At 39.8% G+C, this 23,198-nt stretch overlaps 1 protein-coding gene across 2 annotated transcripts; it reads left to right on the forward strand.

Moving 5' to 3' along the window:
- Window positions 1-715: 715 nt before the first annotated feature.
- Window positions 716-22,941, forward strand: plekho2 (pleckstrin homology domain containing, family O member 2). Of its 2 annotated transcripts, XM_069522734.1 has the most exons (7): window positions 716-1,166; window positions 12,958-13,086; window positions 13,172-13,294; window positions 18,420-18,524; window positions 18,643-18,741; window positions 19,568-19,858; window positions 19,964-22,941. In XM_069522734.1, the coding sequence occupies exons 1-7, from the start codon at window positions 1,158-1,160 to the stop codon at window positions 21,260-21,262; spliced, it is 2,055 nt and encodes a 684-aa protein (XP_069378835.1). In that variant the 5' UTR covers window positions 716-1,157; the 3' UTR covers window positions 21,263-22,941. The 2 variants fall into 2 exon arrangements, with proteins under 2 accessions (XP_069378835.1, XP_069378865.1); XM_069522764.1 differs by lacking the exon at window positions 12,958-13,086 and having other exon boundaries at window positions 784-1,166.
- Window positions 22,942-23,198: the final 257 nt, after the last annotated feature.

Here is a 23,198-nt window from a genome sequence, read left to right on the forward strand (position 1 = left end):
GGGGGATTGGCTCAGGCTGCCTGGAGGCCTGGTCTGGAAAAGGGGAGGACTCGAATTCCTTGGAGTCTTCCTGGGAGATGAGACACACATGAAAAAAAAATTGGACAATGTCTTGGGAAAGGTAAAAGGTTGTTTGTTAAAATGGAATTGGCTGTTACCAAAGATGTCCTACAGAGGCCAAACACTTATTACAAACAACCTAGTCTTATCTACTCTTTGGCACCGGCTGGCCTATGTCGATCCTCTACCTTCTCCCCTGGCAGAGGTACAACAAGTAATTGTTTTCCGCATGGAATTTTGATTTTGTTAATTGAATCCTGAGCCTTTCCATTTTCCCCCTTTGTTATATTTGCTATTTATATCAAGTTGGTTATCAATAGCCCATATTTTCCACATTGCTGTGCAGTTTAATTCACAATTGGTACTGTTTCAGTATTTTTTAACATATGTGACAAACAAATACGTTTATCAGGAAAGTCATGCTTCCCGTCCTGTTTATTCTAGACATAGGTGGAGTTGATCTATCATATACATTTTGACCACTATACTTAAACTGGCACACCGACTGTTTCAGCAAGTATTGTGCAAAGGGAACAAGAGAGAGCTCGGCAGTCAGCATTCAAATGTTCATCAGTCAGTGAAAGCCCCCAAAAAGGCTAACAAAAGTCAGAAGCATGGTGACGGTACACCATGAAGCTCCAGAAACACGCCCTGCATCGAGTGTCCAATGAAAAGTGAAGCTGAGAGGATGCTGCAGCTGAGCTGTGATCGACACAGCAGCAAAGTCTCATACGGTCGTGTGTGTGAGTGAGTGTGTGTGTGTCTGTGTGTGTGTGTGTGTGTGTGTGTGTGTGTGTGTGTGTGTGTGTGTCTCTGTGTTGCTCCTCCTCGACTGACTTTTCGATTGAAGAGTGTAAAGGCACATCAACCGGAAACCAAACTTTTTTCTTCAGCTTTTTTTTTCTCTGAGGCAAAAGAGGAAAAGGAGACGACGCTTTATTTCATGAGGCCCTCACAGTTCCTCATTTCGGTCATTTACGTGTGCTGTTGGAAATGTGTCAGCTGTCTGGAGAAGCGACCACTTTCTACCGAGGGTAAAGCGACGTCGACGGAATTCAGGCCAGTCTTAATCACGTAACGGATTTTGGCCCTCTATCATGGAAGATGTGAGTAGTGGCTTCACCACACTGTGTTACTGCGCTGCTTGGCAATGTTCGGCGGTTTGCATTATGTTGGTGATGTCAGCTCGTAGTTACGGCATGTTTTATTGAGAGGGAACACTCAGCTAGACATTCACGGAATGGTTTTATAAAGTAAAATATTTTCCAACTAGACAGAGTAAGGCTCGTACATAGGGATGTTTTGTCGTTAGTTTGAGTTTTATAGCGGTACCAGGCTGTCTGCTGCAATCGTCTGAAGTCAACACTTTGTGGCAAACATTGCACCTGCCCACCTGTCAATCCGTCGCATCAACTTGTTGGTCGAGTTTCATGAGAAACACTGGCCACGAGGAATAGCGAAAGCTCCAAACTCCTTTTAAAATGTGCCAGTTTATTGTAGCGCAACGCGTGGATGTGAACCCAACTGTAAAAACAGAAATATTGTATGCATGTTAGACTCAGACGAGTCCTTTGTAAAAAATTCGGCATGATTAAAATCGCAGTGGAGCACTTATTTGAATGGTATTTCAGTTTTACGTTCCATATGTTGCGGAGCGATTAATGTGAGCAAGAGCACTAAAGAGAAGCTGCCGCAGAAGACAATGACACAAGAGGAAACTACACTAGCAGTTCATATCCGCTTAGGGGAACGAGTTCATACATACGTATTTACACATTACAGGCTATTGCCATGAGATTTGCATGATTTGTACATCTGTTTACAGAAACACATGGCATTTGATGCCAACATCTTTATAAAAAGACTATGTACTGACAGAACGTGCACTGATGGAACGTAACTACCTGTTGACTGCACATTTCGATTTAAGTTTGACATTTCAAGGAAGTCAACTTATGAGAAAAAGGAAGTAAGACCTACTTTGTTACCTACAGTATGCAGGCAACACTTTACACCACTCCCTTCCAGCTAACATTGGTCAAAAACATTAATTATCGGGCCGCCCTGACTCTCTATGCAGAATCTGTTCATTTATTTTTCTTTTTTAAAGTTCATCTAGTCGAGTCATTCCAGACTCAATAGATTTATAAACCCGGCAACAGCCCATATTTCAACTGTTACATGACTTCCCCCTAATTCTGACAAGCACCATCATTTTTAGACAATTGTCAAATGTCAGCAATTCCTTAGAATCAGGTCACTGGCATGGCTGCTGGAATGTAATGACTGTCACATTATCTCTTCTCATTTATCAAAACCTGTTTTTGTGTGCTGTGGATGACATTGTATCGGAATTGGAATTTCAGTTGATTTGATTTGAGTTGACTGCAGGTTGTGTTTGTGTTTCATTCAACATCATCTGTCAGTATTTATATCAAATGAACACTAAGGGACTCTGCTTAAACTTTCCTTTAATTTTGATGTGATAAATTCAAATCATACACACAATGAAAACCTTTAAAAATGTCCACTTGGTGTTATTCTGTTATTACATTATCACAGGGACTTTGAACAGGGACAATGACAATATGAACCATGTGGCAGTGTTTGAATAAAACAGATTCAGTCATTTGATTTACTGGGTTGTAACAAACTGTAACCAGCATGTATGGCCATTTTATGAGAAGTGATATCCAGTTTGGCTGGGGATTCCCAGAGTGACTGAGAAACTATGGCACTGCCAGAAAAGGATGAAATACAGAAGTGTGCAAACACTGCCAACAATAGTGTGTTGTATGTTTTGTTGATGAAATACAAAAAAAATATTTAATTTGAGCAATCCGCATGTACAGTAAATGACTGCTGTTTAAATTGTATTTATTCTGCAAGTTGGGCAGAGACTAAGAATTATGTGTAATATCACTTGAGTTACCACAGACAAACAGGTGGCATGTAAGCAGGCACATGGGCTTGTAGAAAAAAGTTTACTCATTACTTTGGACTATGATGTGCTTCACAAAAAAAACCCCAACAAAAAACATCTTGAAGTGTGTTTACAATAACTGCAGTATGTAGTTTGCATTTCCTGAGTAAAAGATGAGTAGAATTCTGAATTTGAAACTTCTCACTTTGTGTGGATATTGTACTCTAATTTCTAAAGCCATATTGCTAGGCTGATATTCTCCTAACAGCTGTTCATCTTTCTTATGTTCTAATTTGTCCAACTTTTCCTCTTCCAATTCTGATGCACATTCTTTCTCTTTCACCCTAAACAAGTGGTGGCGATCATTTGTCCCAGTTGTATGAGTCATCCTGTAATCCCACTAAGCTAGAGTGCATAGTGTGACGTGTCTGCCTGTCCCATTTATTAAAAATGAGACAGACAACCACATTATGTGTCAGGCAGAAAACAATTAACCTTCTCTCATACTCATGCTACTATCCAGGCCTCTGCCACACAATGAATGTGTGTGTGAGTGAACCCTCTTACTGGGGCACTGCTCAGAATTTCTGGGAACATTCCTTTTATGACAAAAAAAAAAACAGGTTCTCAATAGTGAATGCATGTATGTGTTGCAAGAACAAAAAGTTTTAACAAATGGAAAGATGAGGAAAAATGTCTCTGGAAGACTTGTAACATTTCTTCTTACTGCACAAGGGCTTTATTTGGGATGAAATAGAAAACGTGCAGAAACACATTTGTTTGCCTCCATCTTTAATATCTTTTCATATTTCCACTCTTTCTCATTCTTAATACTAGGGCATGTCACCATCTCTGTCTCACTCATCCTTGGGGTTCTCTCTTACACCTGATACAAAGACACGCCAACTACAACACAAGTGTCCCACATTGTTTAAATAACAAAAATATTTGCTCGCATACGAGCGAACATAAGTGTGTTGGTCTTAAAATTAGGCGTGGTCAGCTGCAATCTTGATGCATTGCTGTCTTGAGGCAGTGGAAAGCAATTGTCTGACTTGTGTGTGATCAGTGGTTCAGTTATTTTAAGTCTCACCAAGAATATGCAAAATCAAGACTCAAGATTTTATTTACTGTAATTTTTCATAGTTTTTTCAGACACAAAAATACAAAATGTGACAAAAGACAAAAAGACAGCAATGTCTAATATTTGATTAAGTAAACCAATGTTAAAAGACGATTATATTGACATTCATATTCACATTAATTTGTTAGTTGCATTGTTCCTTTCAAAGTGATATTTGTGTAAAGTGCATTTCAGTCCAGACTAGGGCTGCCCGATATATCTAAAATGTACTGTCAACATCAACATGTGCGATATACGTATTGCAAAAGAATGCTTGAACAGCAATAAATGGTATTCCATGTGCCATGCATTCACGCTCTGCATGTCAATATACACTCTCATGAAATGACTGATTAAAAATGTATCAGATATATAATCTGATTATATATATATAATCTGATTAATAATGAAATTGATAACTATAACCAAAATTACCACAATGTTAGCTAGTAAAATTGAAGGATATAGTGTTCTTGACAATTCTGCTCCCAGGCTGCTTTGAGACTATTAACAGTTTTATAGAGTCTATTTTGTTGTAGCTGAGATGAGGTTCAGACAGAGAATTGAGTAAATTTCAGATTAAGTGGGCTGGTTTGAGAATTCTGGAAACTGATTTAGTGTGACATGTCTAGTCTGGAAGTAGCAGAATAGATGGTAGGTGGGGTCAAAGCATGACAGTTTTAACAGTTGATTATGGCATATTTGGGACTGAACAGATTTTCTTTCAAGAATGAAGTGTCTCCTGAATTGTGTCCAAATGTTTACATTGTCTGTAACAGTGGGCATAGAGCTAATGACATAAACAACAGGTAAGCCTGAACATACAAAGGAGTAAGGACACTGCTGAGAGGAAGACATCTCCATTTTGGCCCAAAAGGGGTGTTCTCTGATTTGGACCCGTATAGGAGCTTCTGAATATTTCATGCCTAATAAAAGTTAGGATATTCAGAAGGGCTATACCAACCACTGACTTGAGCCATTGGAGATACACTGTTGTATTGCATAGTGGTTTGTCTCCCCATAGAAAGGAAGAAATAGTCTGGTCAATTTTAGTAATGAATTCTTGGCTGTTTTGAAAGAGGTATTAACATTTAGGGAGGACAACTATGTTTATGAGATAAATCTTGTCGGCTGGTGAAAGGAGGAGACCAACTTTTCAGGATTCTAATAATGGGAGAAAATGTGCCTTTTACACATGAGGAAATTATTAAGTAATGATTATGCCCAGGTATTTAAAGCCACTGTTCACTTTTTTAATGGGAAAAAGTGTGTGAGGTGTTCTTGGCCAAACTGCCCTAGTAGAGACATGTATAGGTATACTTTATGGGTAATCCTGCCTCTCAAGACCCTCAAACCCTTCCACATCAAGAAGCCAGATAACTAAAGGTTCAATTGCAATAGCAAAAAAAGGGGGGGTAGAAGACAGCATTGTGCCAGGTTTTTTGAGGAAAGAAGGGTGAGTGTAGATCATTAATAATGACTGAAGCTAAAATACAAACTAAATCTCTTTTTTCCAAGAAGAAAAAAGAGGAATGTCCACTCTACCTTATCAAATGCCTTTTCTGCGTCCAATGAAAGGCCAAATTTGGGGGATTCTGAGCTTAGTGAATAGATGTGTCAAGCAAACGCCTTGTGTTAAAAAAAGAATGCCTCAGGTGCATAAAGCCTTTTGGGTCGGTTGATATCAGGTTGGGGACCACACTTTAAGAAGTGTGGTAGTTGCATAAGACTAAAGTAAAATTTTTTAGTGAGATTGGTTTCCAACTGCTGCAGAGAAGTGGGTCCTTTTAGCAATGTTTTATGAATTAAAATTGCCACCCCTCTTGCTTTACAATTAAAATTTGGGTGGAACACATGCCTAACTTATCCTCTTTTGAGTCTCCGAACATTCAGGGTGCATAGGTGGGTCTCCTGGAGAAAAGCAAGGTCAGTTTTCAGATATTAGCATGAAATTCAGTAATTTGGTATGTGGGATAAATACTATTCGGTATAATGACGTTGCAACCAAGGCCATGTAATAGCTAAACACACAAGGCCAAAATTCAAAACATTATCTACCAGGTAGTAGAGGTAGTAAAGCTTCCCCCTCTATCCAGTGTAATAGTCTATCTGTTAATCCATTTAATAACTTTGTCTTCAGCTATTGCTCACAGATATTTTTTTTACATTTTTTATAAATGATGGTGTAGTCAACTTCAAGCAACAGGTGAACCAGCTCTTGTCAGAAAATGAATGTACCAAATATGCACAGCTGGGACCAGGAACTTGTGCACCATTAGGTATCAGATCTGACTAGTTAAAATGTAAACAATAACAGTGTAAAGACTATTAATTATTATTGATAAAAGTAACAATTCATATAATAATTAATTACTGAAATATTGTTATTAATAATAGTAATAATGGTAAAAGTTGTTGTCCTGAGGTTCCGGGGCCAAAGATATCTGAAATGAGAGTGAAAAAGAGAGAGAGTGAGAATATTGGAGTACAAAGTGAAATAATCATTAACATGTATTAAAATAAATAAATGAATGAATGTGCTTAAGCACTTAATTCATGTCAGTTTCTTTACCCTATTGTTAGCATCAGAGCGTTCAGTTCCGCTTGTGATGTGTAGTGTGATATGTAGAACAGAGGACATTCTGTCTCAGGTTTATAGATACACCATGCATGCAGGGTGGTTTCAATATAAAGCATGGGGCTTGATTCAGAAGGCTCAAGTGGTGTATAATGATTCACTTCCTCAGGAATCTTGATGCATGGCGTCCAATGAATAAGCCTGTATATGTCAGATTGCATGGTGTGGAACACCTTTATCATGTTCTGCAGCACATTTGTCTGTCACTGGCAACGATATATTCTCACATTTTTGAATGTGACAATTTGTTAGGTTAGAAATTCATGATTACAACTTTATTTCTTTTTCATCCTGGGTTTAACCCTAGAACACTAACGTTAAAATAAGTAACACCATCACTAACGTCGGGTATATTTTACCCAATATAATGTGTACAACACTGTATGCCAAATTGTAGTACTCTTCTTTAATTTCCCAATATACAATATCACATAAAATTAAAAAAAAGGTACCATGGGGGACGCTATAAAAAGGCAGCTAAATTATTGAAAAATCAGATAATCCTTAACGAGAAATTTCCAAACAAAAAAATAATTGAGCTGGGAACTTGTATTTCGGTCCACCCATTCCTGGGACATGTGAGCCTTGTCTGGTGAAGGCGTAGTCTTCTTTCATCACTGACAACTGTGGGAGAGATAGACAAAAAATAGCATTTTTTGAGAGGGGAAAAATTACCAACATTTTTTGACTATATGAATTTCCATTAAGTGATATTTATTCATAGCCATTATACTAATTAAGGATTACATGCAAATTCTGGGACAACTCTAACTTACCTTATGCCTTACATGCAGTCGGTACAGGCAGGGTAGTAATGGCGAGGACACACTGGTTGATGGCAGACATGACACCTGTGTCGTGTCTTCCTGTCCGAGCCTGTGGGGCAGTCAGCACACCTCACTAACACTCCGCTTTCTTCTGCTGCCATTGGTCCAACCTCGCCAGCAGGAGTGCCAGTTGTAGGGATGTTGCACGGGCTGCAGATGAGGATTCTGAGCTGACGTGACAGACTTAAAGAGGGGAGCCTTGGCTTGATGAGTGCCATTGCCGTAGTGAGCACACATCTGGTCGAAAGTATCAACACCTCCCTTCGTTTGGTTGTAAAATTCAATCACTTCAGGCTTGTGAGTGGGTCCAATACTTGGTTGTGTGTGCATGGATGACAAGAGTAGGACAAGCTTCTTTTTTGAAGCTGTGTCAGGGAGGAAGGACACCAAAGTTAGTTGCACTGGAGCCTGGCGTGCGATTTTCTTTATCTTTCATCACATGTGGGATCTCTCTTTTTGCTTTCACCGTCCCCACATGGGTCATGCCAAAGTTCTCCAGCAGGTCAATCGCCAGTGGCACAGAGGTGAAGCAATTATCAGTGGTCACATTCCTGTTTGTCTGGTGATATTGCTTTGTCAGCTCCTTGGTGAAATAATGGCCAAGACTTTGACCACCCTGTGGTTGCTACATGTTACTGACTCGTTAGCATGCCAGAGTAACCAAGCCTGTGACAGGATGTCAGCTGTGGATGAAATGGGGCAGAGAATGTGGACGGCCTGAATGTTGTTTCCCTTGAAAAGTGCAAAGAGCGTCTGATTTAAACACACAAACACTAACATCGGGTAAATTCCACCCATAAAATATGTTACTCTCTATCACTAACGTCGGGTGAAAATCACCCGAACGCATGCCTCTTGAAAAAACCATAGATGGGAGGAGAGAAACAAACATACCATTAATGACATCAGTGAGCAGCATGAAGCTACCCAAGGACCCATGCAACTCAGACAGCAGCAACACAATGAAAATCACATGACAAGAATCATGTGGGTGAATATCACCCGACGTTAGTGTTCTACACGTTTTCAGCAAAACAATATAGTGGTCCTCCACTGTCTTCTCTCTGCTCAAGTAGTAAGGAGTGAGTGTGGATGAAGTGTGTGCTTCAGTGAGGCTTGTGGTGAATTCAAGCTGGGTAGGTCAGCGTGAAAATCAATGAATGCCAGATGCTCAATGACCTAAAACTTAATCAGAAACACATGTCTGCAGAGGTGTGTCTCTGTGCTGTTTCTTGTCCTCTTCACACCCAGATTGCATGAGATACATTAGGTTCAGCACTTTGTAATTTTATAACTGTTTCAGTTTGTCTTTGCTAAATATTTTAATCCAAAACATTTTTAGATTGCATGTGCATTGGTGACAAAAGTTTGGTTAAAGGTTGGGTTAGGTTTATGCTTCAGTACAGAGCAAACTTCCTGTGTGAGTTTAAAATTGGATCCTCTTAACTTACGACATGATATCATAGTGCTGAGCTATAGCAGTCAGCTGAGCCTTCAATGGTGGAAACTCACTGCCGCTCTGTTCAAGTGTGTGGTCATCACTGCTCTTTACCAAAGTCTTTCATTAAGCCTCATGCGAATCATCCACATCCATCCAATCAGGAGGAGACCTATCAATCTCAATGCACAGATCCTCTCCTGAAAAGAGCACATACTCACACCAAAATATAGACACCCAAATTAACAAAAATCACTCAACTAGGGCTTTAACATCACCCATGTCACATGCATGCCAAGGTCATTCTGTACCTGAGGATGTTTCTTTGGACTCCACAGTGATGCTGCTTTGTCTCTCGGTAGATAATTTGGTGACACTATCACTCTATCATAAAGTAGTTTGTTATTTATAAAGGAGTTTCTAGTGTAGGTTGACACAGTTTTTACTTCACATATCAGCTAAATATGTGTGGTATGATGAGACAAGTCTTCATGACGGAGGTTGGCAGCTTTAGTTTTGGCTGTGTAGATCCACAGGTACAGTGGATTACAATTGAGACCCTGTTTATTTATTTATACACACCATCTCTTCTAATAATGTTTTAAGCATGGCATTGTATACACAGTTTCATTTAATTTACTTTTCTTTTCACATGTAGTGCTACATTAGCTTATGAGTATGAGCTTATGCTCACACTAATTTAAATATAAGCTTTGCTTTTGCTCATAGGTTGGTGATGGGAGTGTTATGACCACACTGACAAGGACCAGCAGAAATGATTTGTCAGAGAGCTACATGTGTTTTTTCTGTATAACCAGTTGGTGATATTCACATTTTTACCAGGGCAGACAGTCCAATACCGTCCCACTCCTGTTGTCATATTTTGCCATTGTAATGAAATGTCTCTGATCTCCCAGTTTTTTTGCCAAGCAGGGTACTGACAGCACAAACTGTGCTTTGTCTAAAAAAAAAAAAGTAGTGAACACTAATAGTGATGGAGATACATATCATGTAGGCAGCTAATGTGCAGAGCAGAGCACAAATAGATGTAATGGATGCTAGTGAGAAGAGATGTGTCAGAGGCAGAAATGAAAATGTCTCATAAGAAGTGAGAGCTGCTGTCAGTAAAAGGTCCCAGGCCAACTTCTCTAACTAACTAACTATTTTTGCACTGACACCACAGTTTAAGCAAGGTCTTTTTTTTCTCATTTGCTGCATAGCCTCAATGTGAGTTTAAAAGTGGTCTCACTTTTACATTTATTTTTAGTCCTGGACTAAAGGTCTTAGCAACCAGTGCTTAAAATATAAGAAATAGTTCATCATATGTTGAGCTGTTAATTACTGTCAAATCTGCCTTGGGGATATGACACACATTTATTAAATATTCAATGTAATTTATTTGCAAAGCACTACATTAGAACATACGTTACCTCAAGGCACTTTACATAGTTAGGCCAAGTTCTTACATTATTATAGAGAAATAGAAAGCACTTGGCTGCCTAACATGTGGAATCAAAACTGCTCTGACCAGTTTCAAATGACCTTTAAAACTTAAAAACAGGAAGAGATCATGAGCTTATATATATGCTCCCCTTGGCACCTCTCAAGTGTCTTGCTGAAATAAAGCACTGGATGACAAACAACTCTCTCCCTCTAAACCTGTCAAAATCTGATGTAATTGTCTTTGGTCTTACCTCTAGCATGGATGATATCATGGCAAACTTTGGTGAACTAGCACCATTTAAAGGTGCAGTGTGTAGAATTTAGTGATATCGAGTGTTGAAATTGCATGTTGCAGCTGAACACCTCTCACCTCACCCTCCATCACTTGCTTGCGTTAGATCTCCCATTTATCCGTTAAATGAAAAATAACCTGTGGTAGACTTCACTTGTCCTAAAAACTCAAAAGGTGTTTAGTTTGTACAGTCTGGACTACTGTAAAAAATATGGCAGCCTCCGTAGAGCCTGTTACGCCTGGCTCTGAGGCTGCAACAACACATAGACAAGGCAGCGTGATGTAGCGAATTACAATTTGCTTTATTGATTTAACATAAACGGAACTGAGCGATGGAGTGTGAAAGTGAGCATCAGTAGTGTGTGAGGGTGTTTGCGTGCTATGTAGTATGTGTGGTGCATGTTGTCAGGTGCAGAACATAACAAAAGTAAGTGCAGCAGGATGGAGATCTCAGGGATGAGTGAGAGACCGAGACAGCCCATGGCAGGGGGTTTATATCAGCAAGCCAATCAGGGAGCCATGCACAGGAACTTCCAGCCGGCCAACAATCAGCAACCTGCAAGACACACCCACACAGCATACACACCATACACAGACAGGACACAGGCATGGGCTGGGGCCGTAACAAGGACCCCCTCAATGTAAATATAAAGTATTTAAATATGAAGGACATTTTCTAGGGTAAATAAAACTACAATTCATACAATTTAGATGAAACGAAATACTGAAAACATCATGAGGGTACTTCTGCATTCAATTTCTGCCAATAGATCCCTTTCACCTAAATCTTACACACTGGACCTTTAAGTCCTCAACTAAAAATCTAGGTGGGTCTATGACCAAAACTTGAGCTTGGCAACCACATTAAGAAGGTTGTGCAATCTTGTTATTATTATTCAAGAAAGTTGGATCTTTTATCTCTCACACAGACCTGGAAAAAAACATTCATGCCCTCATTTCCTCTCGCCTCGACGACTGTAACTTCCTTTATAGTGGTCTTACTCAGAAATCAATCCATCCTCTACAGGTATTCAAGAATGCTACCACTCTGCTTTTGACACAATCCCAAAAAATTAACCATATCGCCCCTGTTTCAGCATCCTTGCACTGGCTGCCTGTTTGTTTTAGGATTGATTTTAAAATTCTTCAAATGACTTTTAAAACCAGATGTGGGCTGGACCCTCCCTGTAATTCAGACCTTGTATCTCCCTACATGCAGTCTGTGATCCTCTGGTAAAGCGTTGCTAACCATTCTAAAATCTCAGCTAAAAAAAGGAGATAGAGCCTTTGCTGTGAGGGCCTACGGAACAATCTGCCAGAAGAGATTAGACTAGCAGAATTGGTTACCTGTTTCATCTCACTTCTTAAGACACATCTCTGTAAAAAAGCTTTGATCGTATATGACTTTTATTATTTGTATCTTAATGATTATTATTTCTGTACTCTGATTGTTTATGAATTTTATATTGTTTGTTGTAAAGCACTTTGTTTCTTGTATTGAATATACTGTATGTTATATTGGTGATATACAAATGACATTATTATTAACATTATTTTCGTTATTATTATTAATACCTTCTAACCACTGCTTTACACCATGTTTTAGCTTATGTTTAGTAGTTGTCTGATATTTCTGTACCCTGTCCATCTTTATGAACTCTCATAATCTTGTTTGTGACTCGTTCAGGCTGTTCATCACCATGTGCATTTGACAAAACTACAAAAAGGCTGAAATTGATTGTCAAATATTCTTGTTTAACAGGGTTCATGTAATCAGTTTATATTGTGGTAAAAGTTGTTGCATGTTCAAAAGTAAACGGAATTTTGGTATATTGAGGTTGCACTTTGAGACCCAAGTTTTTCATGTATCATACCTATTTGTTTTTATCAAGTACCCTTAACATCAACTTAAAAATAATACATATACATATACAGTCTGGTGCTATTTTGAATAATTTTAGGCATACAGTGATATTTCACTGGTTCAGTTTTGTTGTGTACCGTAATCAGTAAGAAACTTATTATCTGTTGAAGAATTTGGATCCAACATAAAATCATACTTGGGTAAACATTTTAATATGTTATCATCAAATCAATATCCTTCTTCTAATATACTGTGCAATACTAATCAGTTACAATGACAATAAAACAATGTCCACTGCTGGTCACTACTGTATGTTTTATGTGTGATTTGCCATTGTATGTCATTGTAGGGTGTGAAAGAGCCAAAGCTCCAGGGTCTTGCCGGCTGGGTGAAGAAGGCTCCTGGTAGACTGTTGGCAAGCTATAAGGACCGCTTTATTCATGTGGAAAAGACAGAGATTGTAGTGTATGAAAATGAGGTACACTTGTATGTCTTTCAGTCTCACTATTCTGCAGCATATTCCATGTAACTATTTTACTATCATTTCAAACTTTGTGTTGCAGGACCTGCAGAAGTGCTTAGAGAGAATTGACCTGGAAAACTATGACAGATGTCAAGAATTAAAGAACCCCTTTAAGAAGAAGCACAGACTGATACTGATTCGATCAAACAAGTCTGGAAATAAGGTGAGATGAGAGGTGCTTTAGAGTAGAACATAACTAAATGAGAGTTATCAGTTATCATATTATCAGATAGAATAAGGCCATATTTAAAGGTACAGTGTGTAGAATTTTGTGATATCTAGTGTTGAAATTGCATTTTGCAGCTGAAAACCCCTCCCCTCATCCTCTCCTTCCAAAAATAAAAAAAGAACTGTGGTAGCCTTTAATTGTCATATTAAAAGGTGTTTAGTTTGTCCAGTCTGGACTAATGTAAAAAACATGGCAGCCTCCATACAGAGGACCCCCTCAATGTAAATATAAAGTATTTAAATATAAAGGGCCTTATCTGGGGTAAAGAAAACTACAATTCATACAATTTAGAAGAAACAAACTAGTGAAAACATCATGAGGATTATTGCCAATAGTTCCCTTTCACCAAAATCTTAAACACTGGACCTTTAAATATAATAGCTCCAACACATTAAAAAGATCAAACATTGTTTGGGTGTTGTTCAAATTTTATGGATTCCTGTTCTGATTTAGATTCTGCTTATCGATTCCAAACTTTGATTCCAATATGGTAAAAAAATGGGTGAAATGTTTAGATAGCAAAAACATTGTACTTTTAAGAAGCAAAGACACAATCCCTACATAAAAAACTCTGAAGGAGCTGAAAAATGAAGTTTAAAAGTATGATTTCACCCATGTTGTATTTCTTTGAACATAAATGCTACCATTCAATATTGATTAATTTGGAACCAAGTTTGGGTTCCAAACCCTATTATGGAAACAGAAACAGACAAATGTTTAGATAAATGATGGCTCCTGTCCTTTCAAAAATAAATGTTTCACAAAAGATGAGAATAGGCACAACTCGCAAGATGCCAGTGTACATTTGTTACATTACATGCATTGATTTGGTGTTAGTTTATCTTTTAACATGATTACACCTGTCTCCATATCTTTATAGTTTCTTTGGTTGGTGTCATTTATTGCCACCACAATGTTTGTGGAAAAGGCTCAATCACTAAATACCTATAAGCTTTGTGGAGAATGTGTGTTGGAAAAGAGTGTTCACTTTCTCTTACATGCAGTGTTTATGTCCCTCTCCCATTCATTATAAGTTGAGATACCTTAATTTAACATTTCAGGACAGTTCCTGAATCTGATGTGTCCTTTTGGGGTCATTCAGTGTGAATAATTTGAGCGGTTGTCACAAGGATGTGAAGAGCTACTTGGCAGCCTCTTGGTTTCTCTCTGGTAACCCTGTTAAGCTCTGGCTCTGCATCACTGAATGATGCCAAAAATACAGAATGACTTTCTTAAAGAACCACAGCAACAGCAGTTATTTCTACAACCAGTGGCTGCTTGGCCACAGATGGTTAAAGGTAAAGTGACTGTCACTCAATAAATAAAATTGAAAGTCATGTGAACAAGGTCTTATATGACAATATATGGAGTTCTTTTCAAGAATCATAGGTAACTGCACCTCCAAGATGGCTTTATATATGAAATTTAAAACATTAAAATAGCAGCAAACAACTCAGATTAGTGGAGTAATCGATCAGAGAATGAAGTCACATTCCCTCTGTGTGTGTTGCCACACTCTCAGCAAGAGCAGCATTGAAAAATAAATGACAAAAAAAAGAAGTTTTTTTTAAGGATTGAGGGATAATTTAGATGCAACTGGTGGTCAGGCAGATTATTAATGTGATTGTCCTGCAGTGGGAAAATGGAGAAATAGTTCCCTACATTAAGCATCTTGACATGGGATGAAGATTGTTAATGATGTTAAATGTATTTATATTGATGGTCTTCTACATTTTTCAAATTATTCCAGCATCCTTCATTTCACTCATATAGTGTGATGTTTCAGGTTTGACATTTTAAGATGACACTACAAAGTAATTCTATCAAATTCTCCTGTATCAAGCAAAACAAATCTGCCAATGGGTTGAAGAAATTAAAATTAACTTATTATCTACTCACCCTTATTCTGATGGGGTAGTGGGTGAAGTGTTTGAGTCCACAAAACACTTTTGGAGTTTCAGGGTTTAACAGTGTAGCAGCCACATCCAATACAATTAGTGACTTATCTTCAGATTGAATAAAACAACGAATAAAAAAAGAAAAAACATCACATGTGTTAAGTGTTTTATGGACTCAAACACTTTTATCCAGCCCTCCATTAATATAGTGGTGAGTAGATAATGAGTGAACTATCCCTTTAATGAGTCTTAAGTCCAATCAAGCAAGTTGTGATTGTTATAAGCAATGAAAACCCAATTCTCTTTCTTTTTGTTGTCGAGCACATTAAGGAGCCACTGTAATATGCATTTAGGGGATACCACCTGAAATATGTGTTTTCAAACAATATGCCTGAAATGTTAGGACGCTAAACTAGTCTGTTACATTTTGGAAGAAGGTGACATGAGTCTGCGTTCGGGGCAGTCAATCGGGAGATAAGAATTAAGAAGAAAAACATCACGAACATCAGGAGCAATCAACAAACAGAACGACTAACATGGAGGTGGAGGCCAAAAATAGTCTTGAGAGTTTAATGCTGAGGTGACGGGAATGAGGCTATTAGCGGCTTGTGAGGGTGGCTGGATCAGAAATGACAGAGAGAGATGATTAGAAACAAGGCCTTAAGGGATGGCCTGTGATGTCCCACAGAGCTGGTCAGGATGGTTTCGGTGAAAATCCCTGATGAGGGGTGGGTCTAGGATGCGGCGTGCGGGAACCCAGGAGCGTTCTTCTGGTCCTCCCAGTCAATCAGGTACTGAAAGCCTCTTCCACAAGTCGGGGGGGAAACGTGGAATGTGGGATGGACCCTCATAGACCGGGGAAGGCAAAGGCGGACCGCTGCAGGGTTAATGATCCTGGAGATGGGGAATACTCCCACAAACCTGGGGGCCAGCTTCTTGTTTTCCACCAGGAGAGGAAGGTCCCGAGTGGAGAGCGATATGCCCTGTCCCGGAGTGTATTCGGATGCAGGGCGATGGTGCCGGTTGGCGTTGCGCTGGTAACGGTCAGAGAAATATAGGAGTGTGGAGCGTGCCTGCATCCAGGTGCGTCATCACTGACGGATAAGGGCCTGGACAGATGGGAACATGGCTTCCTGCTCCTGCTCAGGGAAGAGAGAACTGGAACGGAGAGAGGCCTGTGGCTGAGCTGGGGAGTGTGTTATGGGCATATTCGACACAGATGAGTTGTTTGGACCAGGAGGAGGGGTTGCGGGACAAGAGACAGTGTAGCGCAGTCTCCATCTCCTGGTTCATCCATTCTGATTGACCATTGGACTGTGGGTGAAACCCAGAGGACAGACTGATGGATGCTCCCAGGAGCCTGCAGAACTCAGACCAGAAGTGACAGAAAGTTGGGGCCCCCTGTCAGAGACAATGTCCCAGGGGAGGCCATGCAGATGAAATACATGATTAAGCATAATCTCAGCAGTTTCTTTGGCAGACGGTAGTTTGGGTAAGGGGACAAATTAGGCAGTCTTAGAAAAGCGGTCTACAATAGTGAGGATGACTATGTTACCATCAGAGGGGGGAAGTCTGGTGACGAAATCCAGAGAGATGTGTGACCCAGGATGATGAGGAAAAGGTAAGGGTTGAAGAAGAACGGGGGCTATCAGGGCTTCTTCTGCTGGGCGCAGTTGCGACAGGCAGCAATGAACTCCTCTGTGTCTTTTTCCATGGAGAGCCACCAGAAACACTGGCACAGCAGGGCTAAGGTGTGTTTCACCCCAGGGTGACAGGCAAGGCGTGATGAGTGACCCCAAGAACCTGAGATCGCAGGGTGGCAGGACATACAAGCGGTTATCAGGACAGGCACTGGGAGAAGGATATTCAGTGTGCGAATATCGCTTCTTCTTCAATTCCCCAGAAAACGACTAACCCCTGAGTTAGAGGTGTCCACAAACTGCCGAATCGGCTCTGGAAAGGTTAGAATGGGAGCAGAGGTAAATCTATGTTTCAACTCACCAAAAGCCTCATCAGCAGTTTTCCAATCATCACCCTGCCTAATACGAACCAGATGATAAGCATTCCTGAGGTCAAACTTTGTGAAGATGGTGGCTCCCTGCAACAGTTCAAAAGAAGAGGCAATGAGTGGGAGGGGGTACATGTTCTTGATGGTGACATCATTGAGTCAATACAGTCTCGAAGTGGTTACCTGATATGCCCAGGCGGAGCCGTCTGGTGGGTAACTGTGCACAGGAGTTGACCATCCAGGGCAGTGGCATTGATGGGTCTCTCCAGAGGAAAGCGATGGAGGTCCAAATGATCGGCAAGCCGTGCATCTATTAAGTTGGTATCTGCACCAGAATCGATGAACACAGAGATCTTCAAAACCTTGTCTGATGCAGAATAGCTGTGCATGGAGCAGAGGCCTAGAGGGCATATTAGAGTTCAAAGTCTGGCTCTCCAGCGCCCTCTGGATTACTGGTGAGCCATAGCTTTTACAGGCAGGAGGAAACAAAATGGCTGCTTTGTCCACAGTACATGCAGCAGTTATCCTGTAAGCGGTGCAGCCATTCTGCAACTGAATGGCGGGCTCTACCTAGCTGCATGGGCTCAGGGAAATCCATTGGAGCATGTGGCGCCTGCTCCGGAGAAGGAGGAGCCAAATCAAATACAATTGTAGTAAATGGTGAACAATTCTTCAAACGTAAAAAACTACAGCAAACCCCCCAAAATGCCTCCATACCGCTCCTGGGGTGTCTGTAAGCTACGACATTCAAATTTGACTCGCAACAACATCATTTACGCAATGTTTTTAGCCTAAATGTCCTCTTATATCCTCCTCTGGAGCTGCATTAGTGCGTGGATCTATTTATCTTATTATTCACTTCATTTTTGGGCCTCGACAAGGATTGGATTTTGATCGCCCTTACCTGATATCCTTCCATAGCTCTTGTACTATCCTATACTTTTACCCACTAATAATGGGAGCACTGGTTTAAAATGTATGCATTAGAGTGTACTTCCAAATTCGAAACTAATTTAAAAAATGTAAAAGAAAAACATACAAGGTTTGGAAAATGTAAGGTGTGGTAACTACTCCTAAATATCTACTGTGAATTTTACTTTTTGATCATCATCTGTATTTTTTAAATGACTACAGTCTGTTATGTGTCTGACAGGTCAATGATGTTAAGTTCCAGGCTCAAACAGTAGAAGAGAAGGAAGCTTGGATCAGAGCCTTTACTGAGGGCATCAATCGAGCAAGGAACAAAGTCTTTGATGAGGTCGGTTTCTGTGTAATTCATACAGAGGCATAACTGTCTTTTCATTTCAGTGGCATCCCTACTTTCTATACACACTTAACTTTTATCATCTTAATGAATGAGTGTAATGTTTTTGCAGGTGAAGGTTGATGAAAGCAGTAATTTAGAGCATGTTACTCGAACAAGGCCTAAAGGGAACCGCAACCGTCGGCCACCAACAAGGATACACATGAAAGAGGTTTGTGTGTGTTGTGACAACAAGATGTCCCCTCTCTCAAGATCTTTACACTCAGACCATTGAGAGGTGGTCTGGGAAGCATGTGGCCAAATCTTTTTAGCAGTGTGAACACAAACGCGGCCTTGGCCACATATGAAGATCTCCCAACTCAAGTCCCTTCACTCACTACAGTTAACAATTAATCAAAAATATTTGTATTCTTTATTCTACCATACCTAGATTTTATCAGCCACTGCCACAATATCAAAACTCACAATTACATAATGATTTCCTATGCAGCACATTGATATTTCCCCTTCTGACTCCGTCCCTGCTATCTATCTCTAGCTTCTTTTCTCTCTTGCTTGTGCTGAAATACTTAAGAACACACACTCACATTGACAACAGATACATTTGTATACTCAGAAAAAATAATTTTGTCTTTGTAAACAGAAATGACGTACATGTTTATTCTCAAATGAGATCCAATCACCAGGACACATTTTATTGCCTAGTCTTAACAGAAGAACGTAGCACTGTCCACTTTTGCTCAGATTTCTCAGAACAGATGTTAATACTACGTCTGAACAGGGCTCAAACTCAAACTGTCATGGTGTATATGTGTGTGTGTGTATGTGTGTGTGAGAGAGAGAGAGAGGGAAAAAGAAGAGAGAGAGATTTTGTTATTCCTGTGTTGTGGAATTGGTATTTCTTTTTAAAAGAGAAACTTAGTGAACCCCCACTCCCACACCATGTTTCCTTCCTTGACCTATATTTGAGAGAATGAGAATGTAAGGTATATTGGCTTTTTTAAATGTCTTGTCAGAATGATCTTTTTGCCCTCTAGGTAGCTGTTGTGTCGTCTGATGGTATCCTCCGTTTGGATCTTGATCTTGAGGGTGCTGTAATGCCTAGTGGGACCCATTATGTCAATATTGATGGTACTGAGACCCCTAAAGAAGCCATCAAAGTCCTAATGCCTTTGAATGTCACCAATGCTGAAGACAAACAGTCAAGTGCTGAGGAGATTAAACCTCAGAAAAACACAATCAAACCTCCAATGCCCCCTACCAAAGAGGCTAAACCCAGTTCAGTACCCGAGGATGAACCCGATAAGGATGATGCCTCAGAGAAAAGGGTCTGTGTCATACTATATTCTACCACTCACCTTACAGTACAGAATATTTTTGTATGTCTTTATGTTTGTATAACTTGGTCTATAACATATAATTCATGTTTTAAGGTCCTGAAGCCGCCTATGCCTCCATCTAAAGCCAAGTCCTTGATCACACCTATTGAAGAGGTTACAGAGAACACTGAGAAGATGTCTGAAAAGAGTCCTGATGCCAAGAAAAAAACAGGTGTACCACCAACCCCACCCAACAAACCCAGCTCCAACAGCCCTATTATCAGCCTCACAGAGCCCTCACAGTCCAAACTAAAACCCTGCCCTCCTACCCCCCCATCGAAAGAGAAGAAGCCCTCCCACCCTGCTCCAGACCAAGGGGTCCAAGGCAAAGCAGATGAGAATAAGGAAAAGGATGATGACAATAGGAAGGAGACAGAAGAAACAGCTATAGAATCAGATGAGGATGTTCATTCAATTTTCAAAGAAGCCCTGGAGAACATAAAAGGTGATGTTAGTCCCAGCACAAAACAGGTTTCTGAAGACGCATCAAGGGAATATGTAAGCAGTGATTGTCCTCTTGTAACCACCAAGAAAAAGCCAGAGGAACCTGCTCAGTCTGACACACAACATACGGAAGAGGAGCCAACTATAAGTCAACCAAATGAGAGAGAGGACCATACTGCTTCAATGCAAAGAGACCCAGATACCTTTGACAGTTCTCTTCGAGCAGAAGAACACACACACAATTATCAAATCCCCTCAATTGTCTCTTCTAATGAACATCCCACTGACAGTTTTAACTTGAGTCCACTGCTCTGTCACTTACCTGGGGAGAAGAAAAAAAAGGCAGAGGAAAAATCTGTAGACAGCGGTCAGCACTCAGACGATGACAGTGAAGGCTCTGGGAGTGAAGACACACTGGTGGCTTCCACAGCTGCATTGAGAGGGAGCCATGCTGAACTGGATAGCAGTGAGATATCTGGACAACATTCAGACAACATTCAGGATATAACCACACCTCAAGTTATATCAAATGTCTTTCCCTTTCCACACTCAAAGCCCACAATTCCTCTCAAACCCTCCACCAAGGTCAAGTCAGCTTCCATTGGAGATCTGCTGTCAGTCTCTTCCGTCAGTATTCAGGTGAGACAGCATACCAGAGCTGTGGCTCAAAGAAACTCATCTCCAACAGATGATGTCATGAAACTTGAGACTGAAGTGGCTCTGGAAATGGAAAAGACGGATGAGCTCCTGAGCAGAATGTCCCAGTTCCAAGATAAAGGTGACAATGAGGGCAAGCCAGAGAATCTGCTGGCAGAGGCCATGGAGAAGTTAAGGAAAGCTGACCATGTCCTCAGGGAGGTCAAAAAACTGAGACTTGCTAAGAACTCAATCAAAAGAATGAGCTGGTGAATGACAGTCATAGCAGCTTAACAGGGAATTGACCATTTGCTAAACGCATCACCTGGATAGTTATTGTTCAGTTATAGCCTAGCAGATTAAAATAGGCACAGCAGCCTTGCTAAATCTCTTCACCTATAGTTTTTAATCTGGGAAGGCTAAGAAAAACACATAAGACACAAGAGAAGGGTACGAGAAACAGATTTAACAGGTGTCTGGTCCAAGTTGTCTGTCAAACCATTTTGTGTTTTTACGGATTATAAAAGGTCCTGCTCATGACTTTCATTCACTTTGTATTATTTCCCAGTGTGGAGATTAGTCTGGAGCTTTGTCCCTCTATTTATCAAATTCAGAAAATGTATCACTCCCATATCCCCTGCTAATTTTACCTGAGTGAGTATTTCATTTTTCAAATCCATCCTAAAAGTCTGTCCCTTGTAAGCAACGGAGCCAGCCCTAGCCCCAACGCCTCGGTACCGATCTAATGGCTATGCTTGAAGATAGTGCCTTGGTTGTTACAGCTATAATCCAGAATCATCATCAAACCCCCCACTTGCTCGCAGTGACTTCAGCAGGGGATTCCCTGCTGTGCGCCCAGATCGGATTCTGCAGACTTTCTGTGGACTTTATACTTGGGGGACAGGCAGACAAAGTGTACAGAATGTCTGGGGGCTCTCACTTGGATTCACACATACACATTCCAGATAAAATGATCTCTGGAGTTCAGTGCATTTGCCAGTTACAGATTCAAAATTGCTCAGAAATTCTGGAAACTAAATTTGACACTGTTATCACTGTAAATTCCATATGTTCTATATGAGTGGCACGACTGACTTTAGGAATGTTAGCTAAATGGCTCAGGGCTTAGTAAATTGTTAATTAATTTACGTGTTTGGCTTTATGGCTCTTTTAATGGTTATGGAACATGCAACAATTTGCTCATTATTAACTAAGTGCAATTATTTCTAGCTTACCTTTCTCTACAGCTGAGCAAGGTGCTTAATTTACTACTGTATTCTTTCTTTTTTCTATGTGAAATACCAGATATTTACATTATTACTTTCTTAAAAGCTAACATAAGAAATGATAACATAACGATAGTACACATTACAAACTAAAAAAGTAATAAAACATGTTAAAACTAAATTACACAACTGTAATGGATACTTTGAATAGGGAATTTATGCTGTACATATTTCCACTACAGGACATGCTGTTTGTTGAGGAAAACATTTACCAACAAAACCCTATTTTATTTTTTTATTCTATTTTTAAATGATAATGTATCTGTTCATTGTAATCAAGTGATTGAGCCAATGTTTTTTTATGTTTTGTTATCAAAGCATTGTATTCTACATAGATTACAGGCTCTCTTTATGATTTTTGTAATACTGATATTGTGCATAATACAGAAAAAAGAGCCTTAACAGCCATTTTGGCCATTGACTATTACATTTTACACAAATTATTATCATTAAAAATATCTGCTTGTCAACTATGTTTCTCACAGCTAAATTCCCCTCTTTTTGTCCAGTGCTTTGTTAAAATACATAATGGTACTTTAAGGCCTATTTTAAATAATGTCATGCCATTTAGAGCATGTAAGAATATTTTTGAACATTTGATATCATTTTGTACTCTTGGATAAAATTTGATGTCACCTAAATAATAAAAGGGAAACTATCTGTCAAGAGTTTTATGTATTTAATTGCACCTTCAGAAAGCATCCCAAAAATGCGTTTTTGTTACTGTGGGTTTGGTATCATTTATGTTAAGATTTGTTGTCTTTATGAAAATTCTCTAACATCTAACTTGTATGTCAATCATCACCTTCCTGGTCCTACTTTATATTGTCATTCGACTTCATTCACTTCATTAGACTCCGAGGGCCATAGAGGGAGGTCACAGTCGTAGACTGCAGTAGGTCTTAAATCCCTAATTGACCAAT

The sequence above is a fragment of the Paralichthys olivaceus genome, chromosome 1 (assembly GCF_024713975.1).
Source record: "Paralichthys olivaceus isolate ysfri-2021 chromosome 1, ASM2471397v2, whole genome shotgun sequence".
Taxonomy (NCBI): Eukaryota; Metazoa; Chordata; class Actinopteri; order Pleuronectiformes; family Paralichthyidae; genus Paralichthys; species Paralichthys olivaceus.

Coding starts and splice junctions, on each gene's coding strand:
- plekho2 (XM_069522734.1), top strand. Junction 13,087..13,171: donor TTGTAGTGTATGAAAATGAG/GTACACTTGTAT, acceptor TTTGTGTTGCAG/GACCTGCAGAAGTGCTTAGA. Junction 18,742..19,567: donor CAAGGATACACATGAAAGAG/GTTTGTGTGTGT, acceptor TTTGCCCTCTAG/GTAGCTGTTGTGTCGTCTGA.